General features: G+C 36.9%; 2 protein-coding genes across 2 annotated transcripts; one reads left to right on the top strand and one right to left on the bottom strand.

The window, feature by feature from the left end:
• Positions 1-13,961: 13,961 nt before the first annotated feature.
• cmc4 (C-x(9)-C motif containing 4 homolog (S. cerevisiae)) lies at positions 13,962-14,403 on the top strand. The gene is made up of 2 exons (XM_077197276.1): positions 13,962-14,087; positions 14,177-14,403. The coding sequence occupies exons 1-2, from the start codon at positions 14,030-14,032 to the stop codon at positions 14,314-14,316; spliced, it is 198 nt and encodes a 65-aa protein (XP_077053391.1). The 5' UTR covers positions 13,962-14,029; the 3' UTR covers positions 14,317-14,403.
• A 113-nt stretch (positions 14,404-14,516) lies between these two features.
• fundc2 (fun14 domain containing 2) lies at positions 14,517-21,395 on the bottom strand. Its single transcript, XM_077197275.1, has 5 exons — positions 21,267-21,395; positions 19,724-19,871; positions 19,575-19,650; positions 19,345-19,473; positions 14,517-15,432 (listed from the first exon to the last, which is right to left on the bottom strand). The coding sequence occupies exons 1-5, from the start codon at positions 21,277-21,279 to the stop codon at positions 15,355-15,357; spliced, it is 444 nt and encodes a 147-aa protein (XP_077053390.1). The 5' UTR covers positions 21,280-21,395; the 3' UTR covers positions 14,517-15,354.
• Between the last annotated feature and the right edge of the window lie 4,840 nt (positions 21,396-26,235).

Genomic DNA, 26,235 nt, shown 5'->3' with positions numbered 1-26,235 from the left:
ACTAGCGTAATAGGTGCATTTACCGCCACCTTCTGCTCCGGATGTGAAACACAGTTCTAGATGTATCAGCCTTGTCTCCCTAATAAAATCAAAGACATGTATTTCACTTGACCATTTTATTAAAACCTTAATATTTAATTATTCCTAATTTCTTCTATCATATTGTTCCTTTATAGTTCATATTTGATACAGTAAAGAATTGCATGAGGTATGGTTTCTTCAACATGACATTATTCACATAACCCATTTGGATGTTTCCCCTATAATTCAACTCCTTCCGACAGGAAACTGGATTGAAAATCACATAAATGTATTTATGGTGACTGGGAAAGGAAATGTTAGATTCACTTATTATTTTTGTTGTGTTTGACAAGCTGATTTTCAGCAATTCAGCAGTTTTGACCAGTTACAATGATAATTCTTGAAAATCAGTAATGAAATTTCTAGTAACGATGGTAATTCTTGATATCAGGAATTTTCACAAGTAAAAACGTACTCGGTTACAAACGTAACATCGGCTCCCTGAGAGTAGGGAACGAGTATTGCGTAGATATACGCAGTGGGAAAACTCCTTTTGTCGAGAATATTGAAGCCATTATTTTATAACGCAGTGCAGCTGCACAGCGAGCACAGAGCAGAGCGTCTAGCTCTCTCATTGGCTGTGCTGCAGCAACTGCCCGAACCTATGGCGAGGCGACTGAGACGTGCGAAGCAATCGGGTCGCTTCGCGCCTAGGGCGCGTCAGAACCCGCCAAAATGGCCTTGGCTTATGCCAATATAAGCAGACCATTTTGCCACAGAATCAGGTTAAAACTGACTGAAGCGACAGCACCTGAGCCAAGCGTAATAGCATGGCAGGCTACGCAGTACTCGTTCCCTACTCTCAGGGAACCGAGGTTACGTTAGTAACCGAGTACGTTCCCTTTCGAGAACGTATAGGTCGCCTCGCCATAGGTTCGGGCAGTTGCTGCAGCACAGCCAATGAGAGAGCTAGACGCTCTGCTCTGTGCTCGCTGTGCAGCTGCACTGCGTTATAAAAGAATGGCTTCAATATTCTCGACAAAAGGAGTTTTCCCACTGCGTATATCTACGCAATACTCGTTCCCTACTCTCAGGGAGCCGATGTTACGTTTGTAACCGAGTACGTTTTTACTTGTGAAAATTCCTGATATCAAGAATTACCATCGTTACTAGAAATTTCATTACTGATTTTCAAGAATTATCATTGTAACTGGTCAAAACTGCTGAATTGCTGAAAATCAGCTTGTATAATAAGCTATAATAAGCACAACAAAAATAATAAGTGATGACTGAGCACTTGCTCTCCCTGATCCGCTCGATGACCTTGTGGGAGCATCGAGACCGGAGGTAACGCATAAAGGGGCAGCTGGGCCAGTTGTGGGCCAGTGCGTCCCTTTTCTTTGAAAAGAATATTGGGCAGTGAGCATTGTCTTCTGAGACGAAGAGGTCGACCTCTGCCTTGCCGAAAGTGCTCCAGATCATCTGAACCATCTGAGGGTGGCGAGACCATTCCCCTGGGGGAACATTGTCTCTGGATAACATATCCAGGCCCTGGTTCAGAATGCCTGGTACGTGAACAGCTCTTCGCAAGTTGGCATGTGCACAAAGGAGGAGGAGTCTGGCCATAACGTCCAGACTTGCCGATCTGAGCCCGCCCTGGCAGTTTATGTTGGACACCACTGACATTTTGTCTGTGTGGACCAGGACATGGTGTCCCGCCAGATCTGGGAGGAAGGTTTTCAGGGCTAAAAGAACCGCTCTCATTTCGAGGCAGTTGGTATGTGGGCAATTATCCGGGCTCGACCAGAGGCTGGAGATTGGCCTGCCCTTGCACAGCGCCCCCCAACCCAGGTTGGAAGCATCTGTTGAAACCACTTTCCTTCTTGAGACCAATCCCATGTCTACACCTGACTGGAACCAGTTGTGGCGCTTCCAAGGGGTCAGGGCTCTGACACAGCCGTGATCCACCCTGATGCATAAGCGCCACGCATGAGCTGGCACACGGCGTTTCAGCCATCGCTGTAGGGGATGCATGTGCAGTAGGCCTAGTTGGAGTACTGATGACGCGGTGGCCATAAGGCCCAAAACCCTTTGAAACGTTATGAGCGGCCTGTGAGAGCCCGCTTTGAACGACGTCGCTAGCTGCTGAATAGTAAGGGTGCGGTCTGGCAAGAGCCGCGCTTTCATTGTCTCAAGTCCAGGAAGACTGTATGCTGGCTGGGAAACAGCGTGCTCTTTGCAAGATTGATCCTGTAACGAATGGCCTTAATCAAATGCCCTAGTCATCAGAAAACCTTCCCCCTCTCCCCTGTTGTCATCGGCCCTAAAACCAGTTCTCTTCAAAGGTCGTTATCCACTGAACGATCTCACCAAAAGATTGTGTCTGCAACCCTCAAAGACAGCACAGGAGACCAGACAGCCCTACCAATCTGGTCAAAAACTATAGAGATAAACTTCCAATACACAAGGACACTTAGTCTATTCATACACACAAACTTACCCAAATGTTTATTGTATTTCTCCTGTGTTTTATGCCTGCTCCTATGTTTTATTAGTTATGACTAGTTATGATTCTTTAGTTATGTTAGAGTAACTTCCAATGTTGATATCCAAAGATGATGTATGTATCACTGCTTTAATGTCTTCGAATCCCATCTTTCTTGTTATCAAAATAATCCTCTTTTGATTTTATAATCAGAGGTGTACAATATGTTATGATAAATTGCATCATGATATTTTTACCATACTTTTGTGTAAAGACTGCACAAATTCTCCATGCCAGCATGAACATGCAAATGGCGATAAGATGGAACAAAGACTTTCTCCCATCTTTGATTGGCCACCTCACCAAAATCAAGAATCTCCTGCATTTGGACTTGTTCAGCAACCAAAGTCAATGCAAGTACCCGTTCGCAGCCTCTAGATGCGTTCTAAGTTATTGTGCCCCTTTAAGGGGATCCTGTTTCTTTGATGTTTCTCGTAGGTTGTGGTTAACTGATTGTAATCTTGCCATTCTCTTTTCTTCTCTCTCTCTTTCTTCACTTTTCTTTACTTTCTTGATTATGTATACAATCTTTGCTTAGTTTAGTTGTGTGTGTAGCCTACCGTATTTTTGTTTATTAAACCATTATATTAACAATTTATTGTCTCTCACTCACAAAAAGATCGAAGTCACTTAAACATCTTGATCTAGCTATACCTATGCTATTACCCTGCTAGTATTTTATTTATTTTAGTTGGAAAAGGTTATTCTTTCTTGGCCAGGAAGAAAACTGATTTCCTATAATTGATAGTTGATTATGATTATGATTATGATTATGATTATGCTTTCTGTTCATTGGATGAACTGATTAAATATTTATACTCTAATTCTGCTACAGTCAATTCTAAAACATTCAAATATTTATAATTAATTATAATTCGTTAAAATTCATTATATATATAAACTTATATTTTAAACTGTAACTCGTTACAATCCTGAGCCCCAGGCATTCTAGATGGCTGAGGAGCCAGGATCTGTGTGTTAGCAGCTCGCTCTCCGATTGGGCTAGGACAAGCCAAACATCGAGGTAGTTAATGATGTGCATTCCCCGCTGTCTCAGAGGAATAAGCGCAGCATCAATGCATTTTGTGAATGTACGTGGTGCCAGAGACAGACCAAACAGTAGGACCGTATATTGATAAGCCTGCCTTCCGAATGTGAATCTCAAGAATGGACTGTGGTGATGGGGTATTTGGATATGAACGTGTAAGGCCGTCTAACTCGATCCAATGGCGGTATTCGAATTAGCGGTGAAGGTCTTTGCGTGTTACTGTCTTTTCTCGTGGCAAAGTATTTTTGGTTAAATGCAATACATTTTATCTTATGTATTAACTCGTTTCATCTGACTCCATAAAATGAAAAGGTTTTTCAATAATATCTGTGCATCATTAAATATACGTTAATGTTTGACTATTCCTTTTAACTCCAATGAAAATAAAGTCAAAGTCTGTTAGAATAATCAAATATAACAATTTATTATGTCAGGTAAATGTATTATTACAATTCCATAATCAATTGAAAGATAATCAATGCAAACCATCAAATGTTCTAGAACAAAGAGGAAAATCCTTTACCCGACACTGTATGGCTACGTGAGCTGAGAGTCCTTCAACCACACGGGCTAATCTGAATACAGAAAACAGCCCTGAGCTCTCGTTGCATTTTCATTATATAGCCAGACATTATTTGATATGTAAAACTTGAGTTTAGTGGAAATGTACTGTATTCCCCCACCATTACTGGGGGTAGAAGTTGACCATCTGCTAAGAATAGTGGAAATTAGCATTCATGAATTTACACCTTTGGGAGTGCCTAGAGACCACATTCCTTTGTGTGCCAGTTATTCCTAAACTCTTAAAAACCTTATTACCTTTTGTTTTACTTCTTTGAGAATGAGACATTTGTACCAGTCGCACCGAGACATTTCAAATAATACCAAACATGTATAAACCTTGATGAAAATCATTCACATTAAACCATTTAGATTCTTGTGTGAGTTTGGGAGATCTCTGCCAGGATGAAGAATGGGGGAGAGAAATGTAGATTAGGATGAGGGAGGTGAGACCTTCGTCTCAATAGTGCATGAGGGGGAGTTCAAATGTTAATTTCCTTTGTTTTCTCAGAGAGTGGCCCTCTCTTAAAGTCCTTACAGTTTTTCCAGTCTTACAAACGTAGGCATCTTTCAGATCCACTGAGAATAATCAATCCCCTGGGCGAATTTGCGCGAGGATTTGTTTGGTTGTAAGCATTCTGAATGGCCGATTCATAAGGGCCTTGTTCAGGTGTCTAGATCTAGAATTGGTCTGAGGCCACTGTCCTTCTTCCGAACGAGGAAGTAGTGACTGTAAAACCCCGACTCGCTTAATGATGGGGGAACTGTATCGACAGCTCCTTTAATTAGTAGGTTTGAGACTTTGGTGCTAAGGACGCGAGCTGCGTTGCTTCCCACCGTTGTCTCGACTACTGTGAGAAAGCGCAGGGGGCCGGAAGCGAACTTGAGCGAGTAGCCTCATTTTTATGTTTCATTACCCAGTTTGAAACCCCGGGGGTGGCCTGCCAGGCCTCGGCCCGTGTGGCTAGGGTTGAATGAAATCTGGGGGCGGGTTGCTGTGTGACGGGGACCCGACCGCCCTAACTTTGGGAGCTAGAAAAATATTATTTTCTAGTGTGCTTAGGTTTGCTATAAAGGCAGCTTTTATTATCAGTGGCGCATGCCTTGTAACGGGCTTGGTGAGTGATTTTTGAACATTTCCAGCCAGCCGAACTCTGAGGGGGGCTGTTAGGAAAACACTCAGTTCTTGCTCTGTTTGAGCTGCTGTAAAAACAGCGTTTTTCTGCAGTGGTGCGCGCCTTACAGCAGGCCCATTGACTGCAGTTATATGGGGGGTTAATTGAAAAGTTCCTTTTTTTGTGCTTTATTTGGGTCACTGTTAAAACAGCGTTTGATTGTAGGGGTGCGTGTTTTGTAACAGGCACACTTACTACAGTTAAAACATCTCCAGGGCGGTGGTTGTAGTGGCGCACAGGGCCAAGTCAGTGGCGAGTCCCCAAAAGCCTCAGGGTCCAGGCCAGTCTCATCCATAGAGCGGAGGAGCTTGGCCTGAAACACTTGAAGTATAGCCATAGTGTGCAAAGCCGATGCAGCCTGGCCGACGGCGGTGTAAGCGCGACAGGCGAGGGCAGATGTCGTTCTGCAGGGCTTGGATGGGTGCACTGCCTTAGTTCTCCATCCGCTAGAGGTGGGCGGGCAGAGATGCCACAGCTTCCTCTAGGGGGGGCAACGTGTTGTAGCCCTTCTTCCTCAGCGCCATCGATAGTTGAGAGCGTTGCGGAGGCTGAAGTCTTTAAGCGCGCAGAGTCAGGGGCCAATGATTTGGTCAGCTCGGCGTGCACCTCGGGAAAGCATGGTGCTGGTCTTTTTTATCGAGGGGACTGCTGACGCCCCGGCAGAATCCACCTGTCGAGACGGCTTCTGGTGGGCTCACCAGAAGTCACCCATGCCATTTGCACTGATGCATCCCAATAACAGGACAGATGTTTTCTTTTGCACCTGTCGCTGATGAAAGTCTGGATGGTTCTTTACATCTTTGGGACTGAGAACTTGAGGTTTGCTTTTACACTCGATCACGATCCCCTCACCTATATTAGTCAATTTACCTGCTTATTGTGGACTGTTTCAAAAGAGTTTAACTTGGATCGATCATCTTTTCACTTTTATTTTGCCTCTGTCTCAACTTTTTTGGAGTGTATTGCTGCCATAAAAATCTAAATTTGTTTATATTTACAAAATACATTTAAATTGGTCAGTGAAAACTTTAACCTTTATTTAACTGACAAAAGTACTAGGATTTTTAAAGAGAATTAACATATCACATATTCATGATTTTATTGCATTTTACAAAATGTCCCAACTTTTCTGGATTTGGGGTTGTATGTTTTGTTATATGGTGTTTAATATAAACAAATAATAATAGATATATTTTTAGAGGTTTGACTCATTGTCCTTAAACTTTTTATAATAAACACCATTGGAATAACCATTTTGAGAATATTAATTGGGAATTGATTTGGATTTATAATAAAAAATACTGTCAACAACAACAAAGTTAGTGATCCAATAAAACTGATCTTTCTGTATCCTGTGGATTCTGTAACATTCGTGCAGAAAAGAGACTGTCATTCCACGTCACATTAAAATACCAAGCATTATTCTCCTGGTTAGACAAGTATGTCCAGTTTCCCCTTACCTATTCCTAATTGCAACACAGTTCCTTAGCGCACATATCAATAGCAGTCCTTTAAAGGGTAGCAACTCTAAAATAAAAATGAGTCAATTAGCGGACGATATAGCTTTATTCTTAAATGATTCGTCACAAATTCCAGTGGCTTTTGGGTATTCTTCAGTCCTTTTTTGAAGCCTTTGGATTAAATATAAATTTTTAGAAATGTGAAATGCTACCAATTAAAAACTGCTCAATTGAGGATATGTTAAAAATAGCGAAACATATCTAGGTATACAAATTACTAAAGATGGATATGTTCGGCAAACTTCAAACCTATTACCAAAACTTACCAATTACTTAGCTAATTTCTTAGCTCTGTCTCGTCTGGCCTATGCAACTCAGTCTCTTTTTGTGGATAAGCCCACTTCTAAATTAAGAATTAATGTGTGTGTGTGTGTGTGTGTGTGTGTGTGTGTGTGTGTGTGTGTGTGTGTGTGTGTGTGTGTGTGTGTGTGTGTGTGTGTGTGTGTGTGTGTGTGTGTGTGTGTGTGTGTGTGTGTTTGTGAAAAATCAGTCATATTAAACTTTTATAATAATGGTGGTCTGAATTTTATTGATTTTGATTCCCTCAACAATACATTTAAAATGAATGCTCACTATCCTGTTAAGAAATGTATACAAAGATTTAAAGCTGACATTGAGCTAACATGCTCTTTTTGTTTAAATTCTGATGAAACAGTGGTTCACTTGTTTTGGTCATGTCACTATACTCAGAAGCTTTGGAATGATATTGGTGTATTTGTCAAGAGTGAGATTGTGGCAGGCTTTTCAATACATATAAGAAACATTATATTTGGGTATTTTGATTCAGACACTACAAACGAAAATATGTTTTTTTATTAATTAAAAAAATCCTAAGCAAATTTTACATCCACAATTGCAAATTTTCAAACTGTAAACCGGTTTTTCTGTCTTCTTAAAAGAAATGGAAAATTATTTCAATGTGATTTCAGTATCTATAAAAAGAAAGCTATAAGGACTGTTAGGATTTGCTCTGCCTTTGATCTCTTCATGTGAACATTTTTATGTGATGTAATGGCCCCCTCTCTCTTTTTTATTTATTTATTTTTATTTATTTATTGCTGTTGTATGCTTTATTCTTTTGTATGTTCCTGACTGAGAACATGAACGTGAAGGAAATTTTACAGCTCTTTCAGTCAAACTGGCGGATAATGATTATTTGTAGCGCAACCTTATGATTTGACATTAGTTCGAGCCTTTTTGCAGGGCTCTCAAGTTTTATCAAAAGTTTAGAGTGAGATTTAAGGGAGGAGCCACCCAAATATTTGCAGCAGCGGTCCCTCGACCCAACCAAATTCGCTTCAATTTTTGCTAGCAGTTCAATTTTGCCTATTGTTTATAATTGACCAGCAAAAATGGAAATTATAACAATTGTTAAATCTGATAAAAAGACAAATTCATCCAAATAAAATAAATAGTTATATTTAAAAAATACATATTTATTGAAAAAATAAAAATAAATTTGACCCCAAACAAGCCAACTGAACATCAGTGCTCAATGTACATAACATTGTGTCATAACAACTTGCCCTGAGCATGTATGTCAAGACCTAAACCGGTCACCTTTACAGGTGTCATCGGATGCCCATTTTCCACAAATTGGTATGATTCTTTTGGGTCTTCATGTAAAGTTTGTAACATACTTTGGTTAAAATTTCTCAATGGTTGTGTAAAACAACACCCTTTTTACCTCTTCAAAAACAGCTCTGTTCACAGTGACCCGTTTCGGTGCATGTCTCTTTAAATGATAATGAGCAACAACTTTTTGGATTTTTGAGGATTAAAAAAAAGTGAATGGATTTTTTTCATTGCATGGTGATTGTGTCCACACACTGCAAAGACACATTTATTTGCAAATACCTTATAAAAGTGTATTTTGCATCCGATGACCTCTTTAAAAGCAGTTGGAGAGTTTTTGAATGCATCAAAAATAATTTAGCACGAATTTGGCTATACTCCTCAACATCAGCTCTCACTGTCTTTGATCACAGGCAAGAGATATCGTCCAGGAATCGTAAAATCAAAATGCTAAAAAAAAAAAAATGAAGATGTCCCCAAACCGCATTCATCAAATCGTGCTCTTTCAACTTCCACTCCGTGTGTGCGCGTGTTGTCTAGTAACGAACGAGCTTGCAGCGGGAACACATAATTTACCCGGGAACAACTAATTCTAATTTCTGATTGGCTGGTAGCTAGCATTTAACTCTGTATAACTCGAGACAGATGCTATGAACTCGGCAGACAACTTCCCTCCGTTTGCCTGCGCCTCGTCCATTAATTGTATAGCGGGACAAGTTCCCTTATATGGCGCTTACTCCGTGCCAAAATCAAACATCCGAACGACCGATCGAACGTCTATCCGAATGTCTATCCGAACGTCTTGTACTTTTGTGCGTCTTACCGAGCGGGTGCCGGGTGACCGACGTGACGACCTGACGTGACGTCAACGTCTTGAAATTAGCAGTTTTTTAACCATGCAAGTATCCAAGCTGATGTGTAAAGACTATAAATGGACATGAAAGGCAATACATATAAATATTGTACCCCTAAAACAACACTAAAACATTTTTCCTGTGCATGTAAGGCTATGTGTTTTACTTTCAAAGAGCAGAAATACTGTAGGATAGCCTATATACAGACATTCAAACGTCTTAATATGACCAATATAATCATTTTAACTAGTTTTTATTGTTAATTTTATTGCTCAATCAATGTACAATGTACAAAAAACTGATCCAGAAGGTTTTCATAAATATAAATATTAGATTTATATCTTTGGAAATGTATATAATAATAAAAATTTTTTTTTTTATACATGTATACATTTATATTTGAAACTGTTGTGGCCTGTGAATCTACAGTTTAAAATATTTAATAATATAGATAATAAATGTTATGAACTTAAGACCTATTTATGCATCTTTATTGTTTGTGTTTGTTTGTTTGTTTGATCGTTTGTTTGTAAACAATGTTGTGTTGAGAATAAGAGTTTCTGTGTTGGAGTTTTGGGGGTCACCTGTGGATTGTAGTAGCACCTCCTAGTGCTCCAATAATAGGATATTCCAGAAATGTAAAAGCGACTACACTTTACTGTAATATGAAATGTTGTTACTATAAGTTTTATATAGCATGATTAAAATAATGAATTTACTTTTCCAAAAAATATTACAAGTAAAAAAAAGTCAATACTGTCATGGTGCTCTTCGGTCACTTTTGACCAAACTTTTCTGTTTTGAATTATAAAATTCACAATTATACGCTAATGAACTGGTAGGGCTATTACCACACAGCATCATTGAGTCAGGAGACTGAAATAAGAGGTTAAAATGAGATCAGATCCAGATGGATTAAGCTGTGATAAAAGATTTGCTGTTTATTTGTTGAATTTGAATGTTACGTGTAACAAAATGCTTTCTCTGTATTCAGGGTTGACTGTAATAATAATGCAAAAACGTGTACACTTCAAATCAAAATTTATTTATTTTTTATAAACTTCGACAAAAAGTAGGCCTATTATTTGAGAATAAAAAAAAATACATTCAAATCCACAGCTTAAAAGTAAGTAATTTTGTCCAAAAACTAATTAACAAGCCTTTCCAGAGAGCTATACTGGCATCTAGTGGTAACACCATGAAATTACAGGTTTTATTTTATTTTCTCTCAACAGATCTGATTTATGGCGCCTATCTGATTTAAACAATTTAATTTAAAAGGCCTAGTTTCTATATTAATCTGAAATACTGCATTAATTAGAAAATATTTTTTTTTAAATTAGAAAACAAATTTTTTGGTATTATTTTTAATGGGAAAAATGTACCATAATTATTGCATAAATATTAATTAATTTTTTTAAGTTGGCTGCCAAAAATATCAATATTGGGAGTTGTCACTACAGAAAATATGTATTTATTAGTTTGTTCAATATTAAAATAGTATAACATAAACCTATTTTAGTTAATACTTTGATGTATACGTTACAATTCAACCTTTACAGTGGACCTGCCTATGTTCTCAACCGCTAGAATCTGATTTTTCATAGTCAGCTCTGGATGTTTTAATTGAGGTTATACAATATAAACACATGTTCAGTTTCCATAGAAGACAAGTTGATTTTGGTGTAAGGTCTTGAATGAAATAAAGAACATCATTTTTATTTGCATTTACAGAGATACTGTATCTACTTGATCAAAGATATCTTCCTGAGATTCAGACATATCTTAACCTCTATAGAGTAGGAATAAACATGTTTATATTTATCTGAGACCACAATTGTTACATTTGTAAAATCAATTTGTCTGATATAAATGTTCAGTAGCCTAGGCTATGGACTTTTTAATTCATAGTCTATTTGATTTGTAGCCTATATGCATACAAAGGCAGATAGGGCTGCAGTTTTCGCTGCATTTGAATGTGTTAAAGCGTATTTCCATGAAATATGAGACATTGTCTGTTCCTAAAACTTCCGTTTTAATGGGAGATAGAGAAAAATTATGTGGAATATCTCGTGCTTTTCCGAATTAGCCGTCAATGCCCGGTTTGTTAGCCTAATAGCCTCTGCTATATTTAACTTTTAATAATACACAGCACATAACTTTCTAAATCAGCCAATAATCAAATGTGGACTAGTTAGAGGATACAATAGAAGCATAAGAAGTTAAACTAAGGTAAGAAAAACACAAACGTGTTACAACGTGTTTTCACACGTAAACAACATGTTGGGAAGACCATCGGTTACTCGCACTTACGACCGGTCGCCATGGGAACGCGTTAACAACACGTAAGCACATGTAGGAACGTGTTAAAGATGATTTTATGGAAATAATCAATCATTTCGTTTTGCCTCATTGTTTATATGTGGTAGACATGAAAATCAACGAACCTTAATTACAAAGTAAAGTATATTCAGCTGATTAGCACTGCTATATTATATCTAAATGTAATATTAGAACTCTTATACAAATGTTTTTAATAAACCTTTCACTTTAACATTTATGATGTCTATTTGTGAAAGATAATGATAATTTAGTAGGCTAATTTTATTAAGACTGAGATTATGCTTGATTAGATTAACTTTTTATTAAAACTTGTATGCATGTTTTTAATCTATATTACAGTTTTCCTGAATTCCTGAAACACTTCTTGGAACCATCATTCACTTTTTCAAAACCTTAAACACAAAAACAAATTTTCAAACTACATTCAGAGAACATCTGACTCTTCTTTCAAAATAATAAAAAAAAATTACTCAAAACCATTGTATCTGTGCTCAAAATCAAAAGGTGCTTTCAGATCATGCACACAAGAGTCAATAAAAATATATATATATATTTGCATTATTATTACAGTCAAACCTGAATACAGAGAAAGCATTTTGTTACACGTAACATTCAAATTCAATAAATAAATAAACAGCAAATCTTTTATCACAGCTTAATCCATCTGGATCTGATCTCATTTTAACCTCTTATTTCAGTCTCCTGACTCAATGATGCTGTGTGGTAATAGCCAGTATTATTTTAATTATGCTATATAAAACTTCTAGTAACAATATTTCATATTACAGTAAAGTGTAGTCGCTTTTACATTTCTGGAATATCCTATTATTGGAGCACTAGGAGGTGCTACTACAATCCACAGGTGACCCCCAAAACTCCAACACAGAAACTCTTATTCTCAACACAACATTGTTTACAAACAAACAAACAAACAAACACAAACAATAAAGATGCATAAATAGGTCTTAAGTTCATAACATTTATTATCTATTATTAAATATTTTAAACTGTAGATTCATAGGCTAGCCTACAGTATTTCTGCTCTTTGAAAGTAAAACACATAGCCTCACAAGCACAGGATTCAGGAGAAATGTTTTAGTGTTGTTTTAGGGGTACAATATTTATATGTATTGCCTTTCATGTCCATTTATAGTCTTTACACATCAGCTTGGATACTTGCATGGTTAAAAAAACTGCTAATTTCAAGACGTTGACGTCACGTCAGGTCGTCACGTGGGTCACCCGCTCGGTAAGACGCTCAAAAGTACAAGACGTTCGGTCGGTAGTTCGGATGTTTGATTTTGGCATGGAGTAAGCGCCATACCCTTACTCTTCAGCGTGAGAAATACAAGGTGTGGCGTGTGAGCGTGTGAACGGGTTGAAATGCGTGTGTCTCTTGAGAGCCCTGTTTTTGAGTGGAACTTCCCCAAATCGGAAGTGCCACCCATAAAACCAGTCGGCTCGTTAGAATAAAAAGTTCCTTAGGCCCCGTCCACACTACTGCGTTTTCGTTTAAAAACGGAGAATTAAAACGAAAACGATCTCCGTCCACACCAGCGTTTTAGCTGCGTATTAGAATTGATCTCCGTCCACATTAAAACGACTGAAAACTCGGATCACGTGACCATTCTCCAACACTGTGCATGCGCGTGCCGGTGTAAACAGGAAACAGATTTGATGAGGAAGCAAGTAACGTTAGCTACCTCTGCAAAGATTAGAAAATGTCGAAGACCAGAGATTTCTTTTCATGGACCGCCGCTGCACACGGGAATTGTCATAGATCGCTCGAATAATAGTTTGCCTCCGGCGCATGTAGGCAGTTATAGCATTGTAAAATGCAGAATTTGCTTGCACAACAGCTGCTAACAAAGACATCAAAGTCAGTAACGCTTGTAATTCGTTATCCATGTTGCACTCACTAACATCAGCTACGTAGTCCAGGATGTTTTTGTTTGTTTTCTTCCGGTGACGGGACATGTGATGGGTGGCTGACGAATCAGGGAAGGATACGTCATGGGTGATGACACCCAATCATAGAGCCGAGCGTGACCTTCTACGTCATCGTTTCTAAACTCCTCCGTTTTGTCCCGTCTAAACTAAAACGCCCTCCGGAGATTCAAAACGAAAAACGGAGCTGCAGCGTTTCTAAACTTCTCCGTTTTGGGTCTTCGTTTTTCCCGTTTTAGTGTGGACGGGAGGTGCAAACGTAGCAAAAGGTCTCCGTTTTTAAACGAAAACGCAGTAGTGTGGAAGACTCTTGTTTTCCAACCGGAATAAATACAGTTGCAAAGTCAGCGGCACGTCAGTGACGTCATTGCTGTGTTTACTAGTGTTTGACGGAATTATTCCTCGAAACTGGAGCTTGGTTGTTCATATCCTAAAATAAGATGTCACAAAAAGATCCTTGTCAAAAACAGGCTTGTGCCATACAGAAATGTTTACAAGGTAGCAATGTTAAGTTAACCTTGCTATGCATGAATCGCATGCTGTTGATTTGAAGCATTTAACCATTTTGTGACTTGTATTTTTAACAGCCAACAAATACATTGAAATGCTTTGTGAGGATGTGATTCGAGACATGAGGAAGTGTTGCGAAGTCCATGAAAACTCTGTCTGCTGCTCTGGATTTACCAAGGAACACAAATCAAAAGACACAAAGACATTAATTCAATAGAAGGATATGTATGTGTGTATACTTGCTGCAAGAGATCAATGTAGACTTTCAAGGACATGTGAAATACATATTTATCGGACTATGTAATTGTGTGGATTTAACAATCATTCTTCTCCTGTCTCTAATATATTAAAAATTTAAACTTTCATTTAATCAGTGAGCTGCCTTTGGCTGTCACTTTGTATTCAACCTAGTAGTAGTTTAGTGAGAATATTGTTTATTAATTTAACATCTAGTGTCCATCAGAGTACATTTCTTTTTTTTATATGTTTATAGTTCATTTCATATTTTATTTAAGTGACACTGAACACCAGTTGGTCAAGTTAAGATTTCCTAAAGTTTGAAAATACAGCAGGGATTTCTATAATTAGTCACATGAAACTCAGATCACAAAATCAAAAAGAAACTAGAATATCATATCACGATGTAGTAAGCATTAGCTGTAATTTGGCAAAATAGTGATGGATTACATAAATAACAGCAATAGAAAGAAGAGAAAAAAGGCAAACCAGCAATGTTTAAAACCTGATTGTCAATTTACATTTAACATTTCTGCCATAATCAGTTAAAATTGCAACTTTTATTGAGCCTTGGTCTTTTAAATAATGTCCCGATTTATTACAAAAATTGCTCAAGTTTGTACAGTTAAATGTACATAGCTCAGTAACCATATTTCTGCAAGTTAAGATATGGGTTTTTAACTGGGGCAGTTTCAAATGTTGCAACTATTAACATAAACTGACTTTAAAGTCATTTTTCAGAAATTGATTGTTCCAAAATAATATACAGCAAAATGTTCAAATACATTTAACAGGTGTTAAGTACAAACTAAAAAAAAAAAACAGTGTACATTCAAAAACTGAAACCATACATTCTAACAAGCTTAAATGTTTTCTTATGATCAGATAACCTATTAAATAGAGAACTAAGAAGTGCTGAGTTAAATACAAGCTGTGAGTTAAATACAAGCTGCAATATCAGACAAAAGCTGTAATCTGTTGTATACATAGTTAGAAGACATCCTCAATGAGAGAGCTCCTATGAAGCCAGGCCAAGCAGAAATCCTCCAGCAAAGCCCCCTGTGAGAACAATGTTCTTCTTGACAAATACCTGCACCTATATGGAAAGAGTAAATTTGACGCAATTCAACTCAAGGGCTGTAAATCAATGACATTAAGGGATTAAGGGATGGTCACACATTACATTTTTCGTTTCATTGACTTCCATTCTTTTTATGCATGTGAATGTGGGACAAAGAAAACACAAGCTCTAGTTTGCTAAACTCTGACCTGCGAATTCGTATCACATGAAGACGTGTGACTAAAAGGAGATCGATACATCATGGCGTGACTTCTTAGCTGAATAAAAATTAAAAATAAACAGCAAACCTTAAAGCTGCCGGTTTGTAGTTTTCCAATAAAATTGAATTCAGTGGGCTACACAAATATTGCCACCCTTGGTAAAAATGAGCAAAACTGACTGAAAATTTGTTTTAGCAATTTCTAATATTAAAAATGTTCACAAAATATTTAAAATATTCACAAAAATCTAACCTTTAATTGAATACACATTTTAATGTGGAATATAAAAAAGTTCTTCTCTAAATTGTGTGCCAAAATTATTGGCATCCCTACAAATTCTAACGAGTAGAAATCTAACTGAATTATATTCCTATTCATGTGGCATGTTTTTAAGTTCACCTCAGTGATCAGTGATTCCTGTTTAACTGGGCTCTAAATATGAAGTGACAAGGACCAAATTCCTAAAGTCATCCATCATCCGAGAATACAGTAATGATGTGTGACAAAAGATTGTTTAGCTGCACAAATCAAAAATGGCTTGGAGATAATACTTTAAATGTTGGAAGACTCATTTTCCACTATCTGGGCAATAATTAAGTAGTTTAAATCAACTGGCGATGGTAACAATCTACCTGGAAGTAGGGCTGCGTGATATTAAAGAAAAATGCAATGTGTCATAACTCGTTAAATTATGCAATATGTGATATGATAATGCTTTAAGTGTGTAAAATAAATTAGTTATATTTAAGTCGATTTAAAAACTGAAAATTATATAACCAACCTATAGCCTACATGTTTCACAATCTTTTTTGTGAGAAGAAAGCATCCCTACAACATAAATTGAACAGCAGTGTTTTACTGTAGCATTACATAAAAAGTACACGTCATTTTAACGTCACTGTGAACCAGGGGGTTTAGGGTTTCAGGTAGGCCTACATTAGGTTTATTTAACAACCAAATTTGATTAAATGTAAAAATAAAACACTGCTTAGTCTTCACTGTATGAATTAAAGGGTTAGTTCACCCAAAAATGAAAATTATGTCATTAATGACTCACCCTCATGTCGCTCCAAGCCCGTAAGACCTCCGTTCATCTTCGGAACACAGTTTAAGATATTTTAGATTCAGTCCGAGAGCTTTTTGTCCCTCCATTGAAAATGTATGAACGGTATACTGTCCTTGTCCAGAAAGGAAATAAAGACATCATCAAAGTAGTCCATGTGACCTCAGTGGGTTAGTTAGAATTTTTTGAAGCATCGAAAATACATTTTGTTCCAAAAATAACAAAAACGACGACTTTATTCAGCATTGTATTCTCTTCCGGTTCTGTTGTCAATCCGCGTTCAACAGTCCGCTGATGTAAGACGAGCTGACGTGTTATCTGGTGCGCCCGAGCTTCGTTTACAGTCTGAGGGAGACGCACGCTGTAAACAAAACAATCTTTGCAAACATGTCTAAGGATTTCCACACAGGGGAAGACTTGCATTTTTTTTTAACCAGACATATTTATTTGAACCCGAATACACAGACGCACCAGATAACACGTCAGCAGCGTCTTACGTCAGCAGCGTCACTGGCCTCGTGAACGCGGATTGACAACAGAACCGGAAGAGAATACAATGCTGAATAAAGTCATCGTTTTTGTTATTTTTGGAACAAAATGTATTTTCGATGCTTCAAAAAATTCTAACTAACCCCCTGAGGTCACGTGGACTACTTTGATGATGTCTTTATTGCCTTTCTGGACAAGGACAGTGTACATACATACATAGATTTTCAATGGAGGGACAGAAAACTCTCGGACTAAATCTAAAATATCTTAAACTGTGTTCCGAAGATGAACGGAGGTCTTACGGGCTTGGAACGACATGAGGGTGAGTCATTAATGACATAATTTTCATTTTTGGGTGAACTAACCCTTTAAATATATACTGATTAAATCTACAAAAGTTATTCAGTCAAGAGCATTGAGTGATTTTCTCTTTGTCTTTTGCTTTTTTGGATTAACATTAAGCACACAGACGGAATTTAAGTTTACTAGGCTGCTGTCACTTTAAGAGCTGCACAGAACCAATATATTGTTACATGCGTGCTTTGCTACGCAAACCACCAAGATGGGCATTTTTACATAATTTAGTGTGTATTTGGCCATATAAGCTGCGGAAGAGAACTGAATTGTCCTTGAAGCGGCTCTCTCTGCACGAGTACTTCGCTTATTGCATTTAAAAACATCAAGCATGTCACATGCATGTAACAGTCATGTGTCCAGTCTACTCTCTGCTGTCTGTGTCAACCTAAAACTTGCAACTTTTTGTAATCTTTTGGAGTATTGAAATGATGCAGTTATCACAAGCCGCTGGGATCGCCTGGTGTGACATATTTTAGTGTCAAGCTCAGAAACCATTCCTATGTTAACATGGGGATTCGGATTCATTTGATGAACAGACTTGTAAGCGCACTATATATATATATATATATATATATATATATATATATATACACATTTGGAAAAAAGCTTATGTTATAAAAGGCAAAGTGTTACACACAGGCTGTATAGGCTATGACTAGACTGCAAATACCAGATTAAGACACTCTTCTCCACTCCTCAAATACATGAAACATTAGCCTTTACACACTATGGGTCTCATTCATGAAACATTCGTAAATATACGAGTAAATATGCGAGTGAATTGCGCGTAAAGAGACCTTCCCGAAAACTCTTCTCCTGATTCACAAATACTTCGTAAACGTCAGATGTGATAGTGAAATGTGTGTGTGTGTTAATGAATTCCAATCAGTCGTAAATGGGATGCGCGTGCACGTTCATTCTCAATAACCATAAATCCCGCCCATTAAATCCGACTGACAACTATATATGGGCATCATATTATGACATGAATGCGAATGAAAAAGAAACAGATGCAGAAATTGCATTTTTATTATCAGAAGTTCATTCAAAACGCCACATTTTATTTACAAGCGTACGTGGCGTATCGGGTCCTAAAAAAAAGGAAGATTGGCAGCATATTACAGATGCAGTCAATGGAGTTTCATCTGTTAATCGAACATTCCCAGAAGTGAGAAGAAAATGGTTCGACATTAAGCTGGAGACCAAAAAACGAATTAGTTCACTTCGGAAAAATCGTATTAAAATTGGAGAAGGACCACCATCACAGATGCTATTACTGGCTCTCATAATAAGAAAAACCGTATGTAATTACTATATATAATAATTTTTTCAAAATGCAGTGAAAATATGTACCCGATTAAGGTGAATTAAAATGCAGCCTTATTAATTAGCAAAACGCTCGGGTGTTAAGCGCACTATTTACGCGTGGCTGGGAGCAGGTGTAGATTTCTTGCGTACCAACTAACATTTGGAAAATACGAACATTTTAATGAATCTTTCAAAATTTACGCCAGAACCACTTTACACACAATTTACACAAAAATTTGTTCTGCTCGTGTTTCATGAATGTGTTTTGAATAAAGAAATTGCTGTACTTATTCAAAGAACCAGAAATTAAGAATTTGCTTAAAGAAAATGCTATTTTATGACAATTTTGATATTGTTGGCATGCCAATTAAACACATTAAACAAAATTCTGACAAATTCTCATTTCTGCAGTTGTGGCAACTGAGAGAAAAACACAAAAAAAGTTGCTTTATGTTTAGACTGATTGTATTTTACCCAACCCCTACATACTAAAATGTCGTATTTTCTTACCTCATTAAATTTTGTTCTCATTTCTTTAGGGGGCTTGTCTGAATTTAGCTTCAGTTGCTTCTTGGCCATGTTCACATCATGCTCAACTCTTTTCCAGTCTACTTTAATGTAGCCTGTGTGATGAGCAATCTGAAAGTACATTTGAAGATTATACAGTTATACGGTGCTTAAACAGTCAAAACAACAATTATGATAAGCACTTGGTTGATTTTTTTTTTTTTACGATTTACCTGGAGCAAAAAGAAGCCACCACCTACAGCTGATGCTGCAAGCTTCCCAACTTTCTGAAACAAGTACCCTGCACACCTGAAAGACACACAGGTTTGTTTATACTGTACTCAGTGCTTCAATGTACATCACTGTTCATATAATGACTTACCAGCCAGTCACTCCTCCAATGGCCAACTGTGTTGCAACAGAGTATTTCTCAGCAGCTGGTCCAGATTGATTTTTGCCAAACATTTTGTTCCACCACCTTTGTTTCTTCACATGCTCTGCCAATTCCATTACATCAAAGGTTTCAGTGTCTGTCAGAAAACAGTGATGTACATTCAGCATATTTAAATCTGCTTGCAAACCACATGTTTAATATTCCAGAAAAAGCTCTTTCATCATAGTGCCCCCCACATTGAGACAACTGTTTAACATTACATTAACAAATAGATATTTTTATAATGTTTTACAGACATATTAAACACAGCACAATTTACTTTTGTTAAAATATTTTTTTCTAAGAAAAATCAGTAAAAGCTTATATGAAACTACTTAGTAAGGTATTCCTTTCAAGAATTTTGTTCAATTTTATGAGACTTTTTCTTAATATTATGATCAGTTGGATCATCCTGACATTTTACTTTTTTACTTTATGCCCCAATAAAATGTTTTATTTATTTTAAAATTGAAATGAAAAAATATTAAAGTCACTGCATGTACATCCTTGTTCCTAACATCTTGTGTCATACACAGAAGAGCACAGAAAGCAACTCAGCAAACATAAAGGCTACTTTCATTTTCTATTCTGGGCAGAAACTGACTAATACAAATCAAGGTCGAGGAGTAAGGCAGTTAGAAAAACATGAAAAACTCAACCATATTAAATGCACTGCTTTTGTTCTCCATCCAGGTGGGATAATAGACTTTGGATAAAGGCGCTACCAAGAGGGAACTGTGGGAAGTCAGCGTCTTTACGTGACTGTAGCCTTGGCCAAAGAAGTGACCTTGCTGGACTTCAGACATAAGCCAGACACAAATAGCACACCACACCACTGCAGCCAATACACTGACAGACCACAGTATCACTTTCAGAGAGATCTGAAGTAAAGAGACACGTTTAAATCGAAACTGCAATGCAATGAAGTTGAATTATAAAACCAACAAGTTTGACTTGTCATGACTTGGCACACTCACACTAATACAAAGCCTAAACTTTTCTTCTTTAATCTTTAGAATCTGTTTCATTTTTTTTTTTTTAGCTTGTTTAATTCAATCTGTCAAGCAAATGTTTCTCTGTCCTTGAGTGGACGATTTCGAACAGACTTTTGAGAGGTATATATTTTGCTGTTTTTGTAGACACATTCAGAGCTTCTCTTAAAAACTCATGTAAAGGGCTAGAGGGGTGTGTGGTTACAGGCCTTGGCTAGTGTTAAGATAACGAGCGTCTTACTATATTTTAAAGGTTACATAATTGTGATATACCGGTAACTCTCTTCATCGTTTAAACTGTATCTATACGCGTTTAAAATGGGTTTTAATGTAAGTTGTATAGGACGTGTTCATATGATTACGTATGTTCTCGTAATGTAGCAGATCTAAAGATCATTTCGTGAGGACTAGGTTTGCTAGGTTTGTTAAACAGAAAAATTAAGTAATGTACAGCCTAAAATTTGTATTAAGTGATAGAAAAAAAAAGGCATAGTACATACCCTTTTCAGACATCCTGCGTTTTCGGTTTTCTTCTTATTCTTGGTGGATAGCTCTTTTGGAACATTACGGCCACCTACTGCACTGTAGTAGTAACGTCACTCCCATGAGCGTGGAGGGAGACTGGGCGACTGCTTAAAGGGATAGTTCAGCCATCACTTCAAAAATGACAATTTGCTGATAACTCACCCTCTGGCCATCAAGATGTAGGTGTATTTTGACCTGTAGGTGGCTTTTTACATTATTACCTGTAATCCACAGCTTCGGCAAACAGTCCTGAGCGCATTTACGGCAGTCTGTCACGCGTGAGCTTCCTGACTCATAATGATATAAAGCTGAGATCAAACCCCCTGCAATAAAACAATGGAACTCAGTCATCTCTAGAGAAGATCTCTAATGAGCCGGCGTCTGGTGTAGACCCAGCTAGCAGGGAACGTTCTCAGAACTTTGGCTAACATTCCCTTCAAGTTTGGTTAATGTTTTAAAGAAAACATTTGAAGGTAATGTTCAAAGGATGTTTTAAGGATGTTTTCTCATTTCAAATAATGTTCCTGTAAGGTTAAATGTAAACTGAGATATAACGTTTTAACTGTAACATTTTGAGGATGTTTTGGGAATGTTGTTGAGATAACAGATAATACAATGTTCTCAATAAAACATTGGTACAATGTTCCATAATAACAGAGGAGGAACATTATCATATCAACGTTCGCAAAATGTTTTGACGATATCATTTGAGGCCTGAGATGATGGAGTGTTTTTTATAAAACGTTCTTATAATGTGACGCGTTAACAAAGCAAGAACATTATAACTGTAACATTTTCAGGATGTTTTGAGAATGTTGTTGAGATAACAGATAATACAATGTTCTCAATAAAACACTGGCATAATGTTCCATAATAACAGAGGAGGAACATTATCAAATCAACGTTCGCAAAATGTTTTGAGGATATCCTTGAGGCCTGAGATTACGGAGTGTTTTTTATAAAATGTTCTTGTAATGTGACGTGTTACAGTTTTTTACAATCGCTATGACAACTTTTTCAATACTTTTAACAAATTCCCTAAACTCTTAACACAGTTAGCACTACATCCGTCAGTGTGTAAGCTATACTATTAACACATTTCGTGTTGCTTTAACACAAAATGCATACAATTAACACAAATTTAAAATGCTTGAAATTCTTTAACACACAAGCTCAAACAAGACCAAAACAATGGATTTTTACTGGCAAATTTACCAATGCTTTAACACTGTGTGTCAGAACAGAAAACACCATGTTCTAAACCTAACCTTACAGGCGAAAGTCAAGGAAACAGCTGTTTATATTGTGAATTGAAACACAAATATATCCACTGTATTTTATTCTATTGTTACTGAGAAACAGTTGATTGAATTATGCAAATTTATAAATTTATTTTTATTTATTTTATTTATAGCAGCAATTCTGTCTCTGTCTTCGTATTTTCATTACAGCAACCGTACATTCTAAAGCACTCTGAGATGGGTCTTTTTTTATTGAATTTCTGCAGCAAAAGACCTAAACCCAACAAAACAAAAATGTAGAAAGGCTTCAAAAGAAACTGCAGTGCGAAACACAATCTATGATCAATAAAATATTATGTCTGTTTTATAAGGGCAGTCCTGACACATATAAAATAATGCAGTTTCTGTAATTCCATCTGATGTTAGTGTTTTTATGACATTGTGCTGTGTTTGACTAAATCTCCCTGATGGACGAGAACATGTTAGTGTTTTGAAATATTATTTGATTTTGAGACATGTTTGCAGTTTTTTGGTAGACATAGTGAATTGTTGCTAGTGTATTATTGTATTTTGAAAATTAGTGTTGGAGTTTAGTTTACAATGTGTGATTTTGAGCATGAAATTAACTGTTTTGCCAGTTGTGTGTTGTAGGTGTGTTGGTGTGTTAAGAGTTTAGGACATTTGTTAAAAGTATTGAAAAAATTGTCATAGCGCTTGTAAAAAACTGTAACAAAGCAAGAACATTATAACTAATATTTTCAGGATGTTTTGAAAATGTTGTTGAGATAACAGATAATACAATGTTCTCAATAAAACATTGGTAAAATGTTCCATAATAACAGAGGAGGAACATTATCAAATCAACGTTCGTAAAATGCTTTGAGGATATCATTGAGGCCTGAGTTGACGGAGTGTTTTTTATAAAATGTTCTTGTAATGTGACGTGTTTACAAAGCAAGAACATTTTAAATGTAACATTTTCATGATGTTGTTGAGGTAAAAGTTTGTAGAATGATCTTTTATAAAACATTGACACAATCTCCCATAATAAGGAGGAACATTATCAAATTAACGTTCGTAAAATGTTTTGAGGATATCATTGAGGCCAGAGATGATGAATATTTTTTATAAAACGTTCTTGTAATGTGACGTGTAACCAAGAACATTATAACTTTAAAATTTTGAGGATGTTTTAGGAATGTTGTTGAGATAACAGATTATATGTTCTCAATTAAACAATTGGTACAATTTTCCATAATAACAGAGGAGGAACATTATCATATCAACGTTCGCAAAATGTTTTGAGGATATTATTTAGTCCTGAGATGTTTTCAATAAAACATTCCTTTCAATTGACTTTTTAACAAAAGTGGAACATTTTGCAAGAAACATTTTGAGGATTTTTTAGGGATGTTGTTATCTTTTATAAATCATTAGCACAATAACAAAGGAGGAACATTATCAAAGCAACATTCATCAAATGTTTTGAGGACATTATTGGCCTGAGATGACAAAATCTCATAATATGATGTGTAACAAAAGCTCATAACATTTTAAGGATATTTTAGGGAAGCTGTTTAAGTAACAGATTTGTAGAATTATTTTAACCTATAAAATATTGGCATAATGTTCCATAGTAAAAGAGGAACATTATCAAAACAGCATTCGTAAAGTGTTTTGAGGATATTACTCTGTCTGAACTGTGTGAATTGTTGCGCGAAATGTGTTTACAGGAGACGAAAAGCTGATTGGGGGCCACCGTGGATCGACGTTTAAAACCACCAATCACAGCGTGATTTCCCCATGACGTAAGAACATTTGAAATCCACAAACAGCGCAAAGAAAGTAACGTTTTTGTTGAAAAAATCGGCGCAAAATGTCCGTTGTCTAAATTGGCTATTTCGACACATTGGCCCAAACAACAGAACTCCTGGTCAACGGAACAGAGCTCTTTCACAACTGTAAGTTTTTTTGTGTGTATTTTCCAGTTTAACGTTACATATAGCTTTCTCTTATCCTTGATATATCAATGTCTTTCAGTGTTAGATTTTACTTTCTTAGAATTGTATGACAGTCTTATCAAATCTGAGTAACGTTAGCCCTATACATGGATTTCTCGGCGACGTCATCACTGCTTGCGCACGCAGCCAGGGGGCAAAAGACCCGCGGTCTTCGTACCGGAGTAAAGGGTTTCTGATGGCAGATACATTTTGATAGACGTACCCTGCCATGCATTTGCATTTAGCCATAAGGATGTAACCAAGGCCCTTATGGACATACACCCAGGCATCATAAGGCTTGGCTTTAATGCCTTGCCTTTGACTAGGGAGGACATCTGACCTCAACACGCAAAAATTCGGTGCAGCATCAATGTATTTGACGAAAGTATTTCAAAGTATTTGACGAGCTGCACATGACCACATAGTAGCCACGTAGTTGTAGGCCTATGCATCAAGGGATTTGTACGCTCGAATCATTTCTCTTGTATAGCCTACACACTTGGTGTCTGAATTAGATAATTATATATATCAGGCCATACAATTGCTGGCCACTTCTTGTCATCCACAATCCAAAGATCGTCAGGAATTGCATAGGGATCCGGCAAGATCTCACCATTGCTGAGAGTAAGTTTTTTAATATAATCGCCACGGTCGGAGCTAGGTAGCCTCCCACATAATCCATCGTCAAATCTTTGATTTACAGTAGAGTAACGTTTTATGTGTGCAGTCATAATATGTTGCAGGTCGTAAAGTAACGTAAACAAGGTTAACTTATATAAAAGCAAATTCGGGCTCTATAGAGGCTATTACACTACCAACTTAGTCTAACATGATAATTCATACATGCATCACAGTATGTCCGGATTTTGATTCGTAAACAGTTGGACGTTTTATAATGTTATATGAAACACAAACAAACAGATCCAACTCTGAAATTGTAGTTTATTATTGAGTCAACAAGAAATTACAAACAATGCGATATCTACGTTAATTACAATGTTCTTTTACATAACTCGGCATAACAGATAGCGGTTTTTTGCCCCCTGGATGCGCGCGCATCCGGTAGTGTTTGTATTCAAGGAACCCATGTACGGTTTCAACGGCAACAACATAAACAAACGTTACTACGCATGCGCGCTTTTGTGGCCCAAACTTAACTTCCGGTAGAATCGATAACAACAGAGTTCATCTGTAGCAGAGCCGGTGTTCTGACGATTTGTGCTGCCTTCGCGAAAAAATGCTACCCGAGCGCGAATCGATCACAGATAATCTTGATTCATTCTCTATTGTTTCCATAATTGTGTAAATCTCACAATATTATGACATCGTTATTTCATTTAAATCAGGGTAGGTGTATGGGGAGCATATTTTGATGTTTTAAATGAACTAGCAATTATCATTTTTGATATAACAAGTGAAAATGACAGTATTATATGAAATGCAATTATAATAAAATTCGAAGTTAAGAGTGCAGTATACTGTACTGTTTTTATTTTTTAAAACGGTGTGAAAAGTAAAAAATTATCATCAAATATTAATCTTTGACCTGTCAAAGTTTCCTAAAAGTCTCCACAGCAAGGATGCATAGATTTATGGGCGTGGTAAGCAGAAGAAAAATTAGTCTGCACATGCGCATAACCAGTAAGTAGCACATCTCGATGGGTAGCATGAATCGTCAGAACACCTGTTTTTCTACACAAGCA

The sequence above is a fragment of the Siphateles boraxobius genome, unplaced genomic scaffold (genome assembly GCF_051911475.1).
Source record: "Siphateles boraxobius isolate OS27281-9 unplaced genomic scaffold, OSU_SipBor_1 11, whole genome shotgun sequence".
Classification (NCBI taxonomy): domain Eukaryota; kingdom Metazoa; phylum Chordata; class Actinopteri; order Cypriniformes; family Leuciscidae; genus Siphateles; species Siphateles boraxobius.
The sequence above is the reverse complement of the archived record's forward strand: the minus strand, read 5'-3'. Positions and strand labels throughout refer to the sequence as shown.